Here is an 11,054-nt window from a genome sequence, read left to right on the forward strand (position 1 = left end):
TTAGCATGGCCAATTCACCTAACCAGTGTGTTAACAGGAGTACCTGGGGAAAACCCACGCAGACACTGGGAGAATGTGCAAACTCCACACAGACGGTTACCAGAGGCTGGAATTGACCCTGGGTCACTGGCGCTGTGAGGCAGCAGCACTAACCTCTGAGCCATCGTGCCGCCCTATGGCCAAGGGATAACAAAAGCAATGTTGCATTGAATAAAGGTATCCTATCTGGAGGATAAGACCATGTCAGCAATCTGTCAAGATTGAAACCCTTCCATCCTAAATACTTGCAGCTTTCTCAGAACATGTCTTTCATGTACTAAGAATCTTGAACCTTATACTGCATATATTGGACAATTTATCTAGCTTCTCATGTTATAGAACAGCATCAGAAGTAAACCTGAGACTACTTTAAAATCTTGGACTCCAGTTCAAAACTTAACTCCTACTGCAAGGTCTTCAGATTTGCTCTTTGCTCCTGTATAAACTAATACTTGAGGCAGGGCTTTCTTTTCTGTGAAGTTTACAACTCTGTGTTGCATCTCTTCTAATCGTGGTAAAAATAAAGGGGTGACATTCCGTTCAGGAATCCTATTTCTAACCACAAATCTGACTGTTGTATACTCCAGTTAAATTCTATGTTCCCACACGCAGCAGTTGACACACACTGGTTTTCAAGACTGTGTGTCTTCATAATCAACTTACCGTGGCTATGATTATAAATGCTGAATAGATCTGTTTGTGCACACTGCATTGAAAAGGTAATTCACAGTTTTTCAATTTATCACTTGACAGTAGAAATAATATTATTGTTTGACAGATTCTTGAGATGGCAGAACTGGCAAATGAAGAGAGAGCAGATTGGTTGGATAGGACCACATGCAGTGGAGTTTCAAAGAATGAGGAGGGATCTCCCAGAAACGTATATACATTTCTGACAGGATCAGATGGGGTAAATGCAGGAAAGATGTTCCCAATGACTGGGAATCCAGCACCAGTCACAGCCTCAGAATATGACATAGGCCATTTAGGACTGAATCTGAGGAGAACCTTCACCCAGCGAGTAATGAGCCTGTGGAATTCTGTCATAGAAAAGTAGTTAAGGCCAAAACATTGAACATTTTCAAGAATGAGTTACAATCTCAGAATCGCTACAGTGTGGAAAGAGGCCATTCAGCAATTGAGTCTGCATGACCCTCTCCGTATACCACCAAGACCTAGCCCCTGACCTTATTCCCTTAATCCACCTAAACTACACATCCTTGGACACCATGGGGCAATTTAGTGTGGCCAATCCACCTAACCTACACATCCTTGGACTGAGAAGAAATTGCAATCTCAACTTAAACAGGTACCCAAGGCTAGAATCATTGAGTTCTTGGGGCTAAAGGGGCCAAATTTAAATTTGGGATAAGTAGAAGCAGGGTACTGAGTTGGATGATCAACCGCGATCACATTGAGTGGCAGAGCAGGCTCAATGGGCTGAATAGCCTATTCTTGCTCCTGATTTGTGTGTCCATATTGTAACCTTTTTGGCCAGTTATGTTTCACAAGCTGTCATTTTTTGTTTTTCCTTTCTTCTTCAGTATTTCCACTTTTCATTTTCTTGGCAGATATTATGTAATCAAATCGATAATCATTATGAATCATCCATCTGAGCCTTTCTGAAGCAGGTGATTCACCTTAATATTTCTAAAGTTTGATAAGGTAATAAAGACACTTACTACTGCCCTTCCAGTGCCATCTTCAGCTATAAAGTTAGACAGCAAACATATTTACCAGAATTTATAATGATTCTTATTGGGATCTACTTTGAAGTTTAATTTTAAGTTGTCACTTTGACACCACAGTATATACAATTGAAATGAACAGATTGTTCAAGCTCTAAGGATCTGTAACCCACTCCCTTTCCTCTCAGTAAATAAATAGGAAAGAAATCGAGGATGAGTATATGAACCTATTGTGAAAATTGTTCTTTTATTGTTGCTCTAGGAATTACAAGAACAGCAAGTGGAAAATTGAGAAGGGCCTCTGACATCACAAGTCCAAGTAAGTAACCAGATAATTAATATTAGTGTATGGAAAATCAGCAACTTGTCAGGTTTATATAAGATTACATAAAATATATACAGCATAGAAAAAGACCTTTTTGGCCAACCAGTCCATTCCTGCATTTATGCACTCAAATCCATTCCTATGGTCTACTCACATGCTTCATCTATTTCATTCTCCCTCCTAAGGTTCACTGATTTGCATCTCTATTGTTCATCTCAATTACAGGTATTTTAAATGTAACTACGCTTTATTGAATTGAGTTCAATATTGTCCATACGCTTGAGGCAAAGAAATCTCTTCAGATGAATCCTTGATTTTAAAATCCTATTGAGAACCTCTAGTTCTGCTTTTACACGAAAAACACTCACTCTGTCTTTTCCATCGGAACATGATTGTGTATGTTCATGGTCCTATGTATTTGTGTGTGCTAATTAAATTGCCCTTCAGCCATTTTGAATGAAATTCATCGGTTCACCATGATGAACATAGTCTTATAGTAGTGATATTTATTTGATACCTTGCAATTTTTCTTGCTGTTTCTAGAAAGTACCTCTACGTCCTTTATTGTGGTATCACAACCTGAGCTGTACACAGGAATCTACTGTGGTTTAATCCAGGTTTTCTGTACACTTTGTGCACAAGTATGAATATCAATAAGGAACAGGCTGTTCTACCCCTTGAGCCTGCTCTGCCATCAACAAGCTGATGGCTCATCTAACTATGGCCTCAACTCCACAATACCTGTCTGTTCCACTGACCTTGTTCATGAAGAATCTAGCGACCTCTTCCTTTTAAAATAAGCAATGAGTCGATTTCACCACTTTCTGGAGAAGAGAATTCCAAATACTTCAAGGCTCAGTTCTAGAAATTACTTGTTATGCTGGGCTTATTGTTTTTAAATGGTGTTACAATTACATAAGTTATTTCAAGAAAAAAGCATCTTAAATTCCTACTGAGGTCACAAATCCCTTTTACCCCTTCCTATTAAAATCTCTAATTTCCAAAATAATACGTGATAAATAATATACATTTCTCGTCAAAAATGGAATACCTCACATTTACTTGTAATGAAGTTCATTGCTAACCATTTGGCTATTCTGCAAATTCATTGATGTTTCCTTGGAAAATACTGAATTCTTCCTCTGGTATTATTTCCCTACCCCGCCTAACATTTGCAAATTTACAATTAAATTTACAAGTTACTATAAATTTGATTCCAAAACCTAAAGTATGAAGGCCAGTAGTTTCAACACTCAACCTTGCCACTTCCACACACTGCCATTAGTTTGGTATGTGATTAACTCAAAAAAAAACAGACTTGCATTTGTATAGTCATTGGACTTCTCTAAGTGTTTTCCAGCTAATGAAGATGCAAAGTGTAGTCTCTGGATTCTATCTGAAAATGTGTTGCTGGAAAAGCGCAGTAGGTCAGGCAGCATCCAAGGAGCAGGAGAATTGACATTTCGGGCATGAGCCCTTCTTCAGGAATGAGGACCTGAAGAAGGGCTCATGCCTGAAACATCGATTCTCCTGTTCCTTAGATGCTGCCTGACCTGCTGCGCTTTTCCAGCAACACATTTTCAGCTCTGATCTCCAGCATCTGCAGACCTCACTTTCTCTGGATTCTATGCCAGTTATATTATGAAGCCTTTATCATGTGATTTGATGTTGTGGCTTTGTGAACTTCATTCATTCCTGTAGAATTTTCTCACAGTATTTAATCTAGTTTCCTTTCTTTTTTGGAAGTGAATTGGTAATATTGTTTAAAAACAATTGCTGCTTCAATGAGGTCAATGTGTGTACTGTCACTACAGAAAACAGACAATCTAATTCTATTATGTACTTACTGAAAGCAACGAGAGGAAAACAGGAAAAAAAACTTTCAAGCATTGTCGAACTAAGACCAATATTGCAACCATTTGAACTATTTTTATGTTGAAGAGCAGGAAATATTACAGATTTGTGGCAATTTTAAAGAATCTTGTATTGATATATACTAGCTAAAAGCACCAAATGCACAGTAATATTAACTTTTTTACATTTCTAAGGATTCAGTTAGCTGTCACTTGTTTTACGGATACTAGGAATAATTGGTAGACCTTTCTTTTTTCCTTTCTGCACACTAACTACACCGATTTAGGCACCAGTCTGAATTCTTCCCAAGATTCTGAGGAGCACAAAACATTTTGAACAACTTAGTTGGTCTGATTTCAAAAACAGAAGGTTATTTTCCCCAGAGTAAGTTTTGGGCAATGTGTGGGGGGAAGCGAAATCAGTGCAAAACTGACTTATTTGCTCAGAATTTCATGTCTGGGTTAAAACCAAACCCCACATTACTTACAGCTTCTCTGCTTCTTCCTTGGAATGGCATGAGTGTCTGCCAACAGACAATCAAGTCAGCCATCTCAAATTGCCAGGGAGTATGATTTAAACTGGTTTTCTGTGAGGAAGTGAGACAGGAAGGAAATGAGTCCAGGGACATAAAGACCTCCGTTTTCCTGTGGATCCCTAGAGCAATGCAGCTCCTCTGGGCCCACAACTGAAAGTTTTCTACATGTCTGTTATACCATCAAACTTGATTCAATCGAGTGAAAAATCAGTTTTTGACTTCTTCGTAAAAACTCCGATTTCAAATCGTGCCAAAGTTGCATTGTGCACCTTTTTATCGGCATTTATTATAAACAATAATACATTGTTTGTAATTGTAACATATGAAACTCCATTTCCAGTTTTTAAGGATATGCATGTGATCTGCTCTCATTTCTTTGCCTGATGTATACCTGAGTCGACCCCTGGGATGGTTTTTTAGTAATTCCTTTTAGGACTTTTTTTTGGTGGGGGGAAACCTGTTTTGATAACCTTTGGCATGAGCATCCTATCATATTCTATTCCCCAAGGGATATGGTTTTACACATTTTGTTTTAGACTTTCTAGTCCCTTCTAAAGACTGTATAGACACATTGTTGTTTGGCTTTGTAAAAAATTGGAATTTAGATTTTTACTTTTGTTTCAGTATCGTCCTGCTTCTATAGAATTAATTGATTGGAAATTGATTACATTTGAATGACTTGGATTGACATCATCTGTAACATCACTTTTTGAATTTTCTTTCTATAGCCTGAAGTATATCATTTTAGCTAATTCCAATAATGTTTTGAGCACACTTTGACGTAATGATGCAAACAAGAGATCACTTTCACTTTAGTTTTTAAGCCATGCAGTAGCTCATAACGTGACCAACTGTGCTGTACAAACAACAGTTTTTATTGGATGTTGGCATTGTTGACTAGGCCGGCACTTGAGGTCTATTCTCAATTTCCCTTGAGAAAGTGGTGGTGAGCCATTGCAGTCCCTGTGGTGTAGGTAAACCAACAGTGCTTTAGGAGATCGTTCCAGGATGTTCACCCAGTAATAGTGAAGGAATGGTAATATTGTTCCAAGTGAGAATGGTGTATAGCTTGAAGGAGAACTTACAGCTGATGATCTTTTCTCGCATCAACTGTTGTCATTTTCAAGTGCTTTTTTGTTCCTTTAAATACTTTTATTATTTAGGTTTTAACCTCCTGATCTTGCAAGTGTCTGTTTACCTTTTTGCCACAACATTAATGAGGGATATGAATCATCGTGCAGCCTATTGTGCTGCTGCAGCTTGTCAAATGAGTATCATTACTTAGTGCTAATCTCCTGCCTTTTCCCCCTACCCTTTGTGTTATTTTAATCCAAGTAATTGTCCAATGCTCTCCTGAATGCCTCTGCCTCCACCACACTTCCAGGTATTACATCCCATACTCTAAGTGCTTGCTGAGTGAAAAGGCTTTTCCTCACTTCGCTCTTGCTTCTTTTGAATATTAGTTTCAATCTATGCCCTATTGTTCCTAGTTAAAGTTTTTCTCTATCTACTCAAGCCAGCTTCCTTGTGACTTTGAAAGCCACTATTAGATCATCTTGTAGCATTGTTCTCTGCAGTCTTAAATTCTTCAATCTGTCCTCATAACTGAACTCAGTATACAGGTTTAGTACCAGAAAACTGGAGGATTGCAAATGTTGTGCCCTTGTTCAAAAAGGGCAGTACAAATGACCCAGGTAATTATAGACCAGTGAGCCTTCCTTCTGTTGTAGGAAAGGTTTTGGAAAGGATCTATAATCATCTAGCAAGCAACAATTTGATTTCAGATAGTCAGTATGGTTTCGTCAAGGGCAGGTCGTGTCTCTCAAACCTCATTGAGTTTTTTGAGAAAGTGACCAAGCATGTAGATGAGGGTAGGGCAGTTGACGTGGTATATATAGACTTCAGTAAAGCCTTTGATGCGGTTCCACTGTTGGACAAAATGCAGAAGCGTGGGATTGAGGGGAATTTAGCAGTTTGGATTAGAAACTGGCTTTCTGAAAGCAGGCAGTGAGTGGTGGTTGATGGAAAATATTCAGCCTGGAGTCCGGTTACTAGTGGTATGCTACAAGGATCTGTTTTTGGACCACTGCTGTTTGTCATTTTGATAAATGACTTAGACGCAGGCATAGGTGGATGTGTTAGTAAATTTGCTGATGACGCTAAATTCGGTGGAGTAATGGACAGTTTGGAAAAATGTTACAGCTTGCAGGGGGACTTGGATAAACTGCAGAATTGAGCTGAGAGGTGGCAAATGGAGTTCAGTGCAGCTAAATGCGAGGTGATGAACTTTGGGAAGAATAATAGGAAGGCAGAGTACTGGGTCAATGGAAAGATTCTTGGTAATGTGGATGTGCAGAGGGATCTTGGAGTCCATGTACATAGATCTCAGAAAGTTGCCACCCAGGTTGATAGTGCTGTTAAGGCGGCATATGGTGTGTTAGGTTTCATTGGTAGAGGGATTGAGTTCCGGAGCCTCAATATCATGCTATAACTATACAAAACGCTAATGCGGCCGCACTTGGAATGTTGCGTACAGTTCTGGTCGCTATATTTCGAGAAGGATGTGGAAGTATTGGAAACGATGCAGAGGAGATTGACTAGGATGTTGCCTGGTCTGGAGGGAAGGTCTTATGAGGAACGGCTGTGAGACTTGGTTCTGTTCGCATTGGAAAGAAGAAGGCTAAGAGGGGATTTGATAGAGACATACAAGATGATCAGAAGATTAGAGAGGGTAGACAGTGAAAGTCTTTTTCTTAGGATGGTGATGTCAGTTTGTACGAGGGGGCATAACTACAAATTGAGGGCTGATCGATTTTAAGACAGATGTCAGAGGCAGGTTCTTTACTCAGGGCATTCCACGCCCTTACCACTCTGTGTCAGTGGTTAACTCAGCCACATCAGGGAAATTTAAACAATCCTTGGATAAGCACATGGATGATGATGGGATAGTGTAGGGGGACGAGCTGAAAATAGTTCACAGGTCGGCGCAACATTGAGGGCTGAAGGGCCTGTTCTGCGCTGTATTATTCTAGGTTCTAACTTTCTTATCCCTGAAGCTATTCATATAATTCATTGAGATTGTAGCTTCTAAAGTTGTCCAAGGATCAGACATTTGCAGTGCAATGTTAAAGACCTGGACTCTGAAGACTTGGACATCAGAAATAGATTTTGGGTCCAAATAATGCTCTGAAATCTGAATGCATTCTGCCAAAGTGCAAGCATTCATCTGGTTGGAATATTGCAACTTGAATCACTGTGAACAAACTTGTAAGAATGCTGAATGACATTGTTGGAGAACAACCCCATAATTGTGGACACACTAAATCATTGTTAATTTAATTCTGTTTAATCTAACTATTGCACATGTCAGAAGTGGCAATGGATGCTAGTGCTTGGATATCCTTCGCTTGCTTTTTTTCTCTTGATGGGAATTTTTATTCGCTAGTTCATTTAACAAAGAATGTTCAATTCGGCAATTAATTAATATATGAACTCAACATGTGCAAGCACAAAAGAACAAAACAGTTTGACATTCAAGAGCTTATTGAAGGCAGAGCAGCCTCAAAGGACCTACTCCTGATCTTAATTCCTATGTTCCCATAAAGTGCCTGACTTCATTGACCACTGTTTTAAAACAATCAGGGGTAGTAATCTCTCAGTGAAGGGGAAAGGAACATCAAAGTTGCATTTCAAACTGTGTGTAATAGAGGAGAAAATGCAGACTGCAGATGCTGAAGATCAGAATCGAGATTGGGGTGCTGGAAATGGACAGCAAGTCGGACAGTATCCGTGGAGGAGGAGAATCGACTTTTCAGGCAGAAGCCCTTCATCAGGAATGAGGCTTGTGGGCTGGGGGGCTTCTGTTCCCAGGATGACCAATTCTACCATAGAAAATCCCAGATAGCCTTCTCCTTCAAAGACTGCAATTTCCCCTCTAGCACATCTCTTCCACAACTTGCACCTCCACCCTTGAACCCCACCCCTCCCATCACAACAAGGACAGAACCCCCTGGTCCTCACCTTCCACCCCACATACATCGCATCATCTTCCGCCACCCACAAACAGACCCCACCACTCGATATATTTCCCTTCCCACCCCTATCAACATTCCAGAGAGACCATTCCTTCCGTGACTCCATTCGTCAGATTCATAACCCCACCAGCCTGCGCCCCACTCCTGGCACCTTTTCCTGCCACCACAGGAAATGCAAAACCTGCACCCACATCTCCATCCAAGATCCCAAAGGATCCTTCCACACCCCACAGAAATATACCTATAACTCCACAAATGTCATCTACTGTATCTGTTGCACCCGATGTGGTCTCCTCTACATCGGGGAGACAGGACGCCAACTTGCGGATCATTTCTGAGAACATCTCTGCGACACCCGCATCCACCAACCTCACCGCCCCGTGGCTGAACACTTTAACTCCCCCTCCCACTCCTCCCAAGGGCATGCAGGTCCTGGGCTTCCTCCATCGCCAAACCCTAACCACCTGACACCTGGAGGAAGAATGCCTCATCTTCCACGCCGGGACCCTGCAACCGCATGGGATTAATGTATATTTCACCAGTTTTCTCATTTTCCTCTTTTTTTCCACCCCCTCCCTCCCCACCTTATCCCAGTCCCAAGCCTCCAGTTTGGCACTGCCCTCTTGTCTTGTCCATCGTTTTTCCCATCTATCCGGCCCACAAGCCTCATTCCTGAAACATCTATTCTCTTGCTTCTCGGATGCTGCCTGACTACTGTGCTTTTCCAGCATCCCAATCTCGAATGTGTGTAATGGAGTTACATGTTATACAATTTACAATTTCTCAGCCACTCATTCCACACTTCTAGCCTTTCTTTTACCAAGACAACCAGCTAAGTGCAGGGGCAGCACAGACTTGAGTTAAGTTAACTTAAATTTATTTGTTGGAATGGACAGAACCCAAAGAATTTTATGCATATTATGATCCTGCTGCATTGATTGAGCCTGCCATATTGTGCTGGTGGCCATGTGCCAGAAAGTTGATATAGTATGTGCACAGCCATGGGCTAAAGGCTGATTTATTCACATCTGAAACTACAGTACCACAACATTTGCCAGAACTTGACGCAAGAGACAGGAATGTGGGACTGTACTTGGTAAGGCAAAAAGCACCAACCTAGTAAGAATCATATGAACAAAATATCAACCTTCTTTAAACAGATCTGAATTGGTTTTGTTTTGGCCTAGACCTCAAAGGCAGAACGGCCAGCAGATGTTTATCCTACTTTTTAAGGGTGAATTCAATAGTTGATTAAGTGAAAGCATAATATCTTTATGGAATGAGCTGCTTCAAGAAAACACAAATGATTTTTGTTTTTGAATGCCGTTGTGCTGCTATTTCAGATGTACATGTCTTTCAAATCTTCAAACCTACATGATAATGGTGTCAAAGTGGAAAGGGTTTTGCAGAACTAATTTCTGAAAGTCTGCGCAATGGCTGCTAGGTGTGGCAGGAATAAGTTGCACTGTTTAAAAGCATTACGCTGCTACCTAATGTCCTGCAATGTAGGTCCTTCACTTAATTTGAAGTCCTGATAAGCTAGCATAGCAATGATACATTTCAAATGTATTTAGATATACATTTCTTGTTTGCAATCATATTTCAAAAGACTTGACTTGCTTTAATCAGCTGACTATTCATTTTAATCTGAATGGTTAATCAGCATTTGATTAGTCACAGAATCTGTTGTACACTGTTTGCTGCTGAGGTCCCTGTACAATAAATTGCTCTCTTTATCATGCAATTCATCTCTAGCTGAAAACAGGTATGAGCATCAAGTTTTTGTTGAAATCTAAGAGTCTGGACTGCAGAATGTTTGAATAAAATTCATTTATGAATCCAACATTTCTCTCTGCACTTATTTTGCGCATCTCAACAGGTGTGCTGAAAAAGAATACATTCCCCATACTCTCACCCACGCACGCACCCTCTCACACACTTATACCCCATTACACACTCTCATTTTACCAAGCATATATGCACACATCGATACACACTCTCACGTGCACTCACACCCACATACACACACTCACTCTGTCTCTCCTGCACACAAGTGTATGGGGTGAATCTGTATTTGCAGAATTATTTTTGCTCAAAAAATGCATAACCTATAGTCAATCCATAGAAGATTCTGTAAATCCCACTTTAGAAATAAAACCAATCTGACTCCAGATTGGAACAGAGACAGACTTTAACCTCACACCTTTAATGCATTGTCTGAGATTTTGTTAGAAAACCTGAAGTTATCTTGAGAATATGACTTAAGGAGTTGTTGGATTTACATATTAATGAGCCAAAACTAGCAAAACCATTTTAAAAGATGAAAAAATTAATCTAAGTTTGTTTAATATATTTCAGCCCCATGACACTACGTAACCTTTTGCTATACATCCTGTGGAAAAAGTGAGGGCTGGAGATCCAAGCTGAAAAATATGTTTGCTGGAAAAGTGCAGCAGGTCAGGCAGCATCCAAGGAGCAGGAGAATCGATGTTTCGGGCATAAGCCCTTCTTCAGGAATGAGGAAGGTGTGCCAAGCACGCTAAGATAAAAGGTAGGGAGGAGGGGTGTTGGGGGAGGGG

General features: G+C 40.3%; 1 protein-coding gene across 2 annotated transcripts in view; it reads left to right on the plus strand.

Annotated features, from left to right (window-relative positions):
* LOC122562098 (septin-9-like) overlaps positions 1-11,054 on the plus strand; it is a 322,559-nt gene that overhangs the window by 68,873 nt on the left and 242,632 nt on the right. For both annotated transcript variants that reach the window (XM_043714621.1, XM_043714623.1), the window contains exon 2: positions 1,990-2,046. In XM_043714621.1, coding sequence (XP_043570556.1) covers positions 1,990-2,046 — 57 coding nt within the window. The remainder of the gene's footprint in view (positions 1-1,989; positions 2,047-11,054) is intronic.

Source organism: Chiloscyllium plagiosum, chromosome 24 (assembly GCF_004010195.1).
Source record: "Chiloscyllium plagiosum isolate BGI_BamShark_2017 chromosome 24, ASM401019v2, whole genome shotgun sequence".
Lineage (NCBI taxonomy): Eukaryota > Metazoa > Chordata > Chondrichthyes > Orectolobiformes > Hemiscylliidae > Chiloscyllium > Chiloscyllium plagiosum.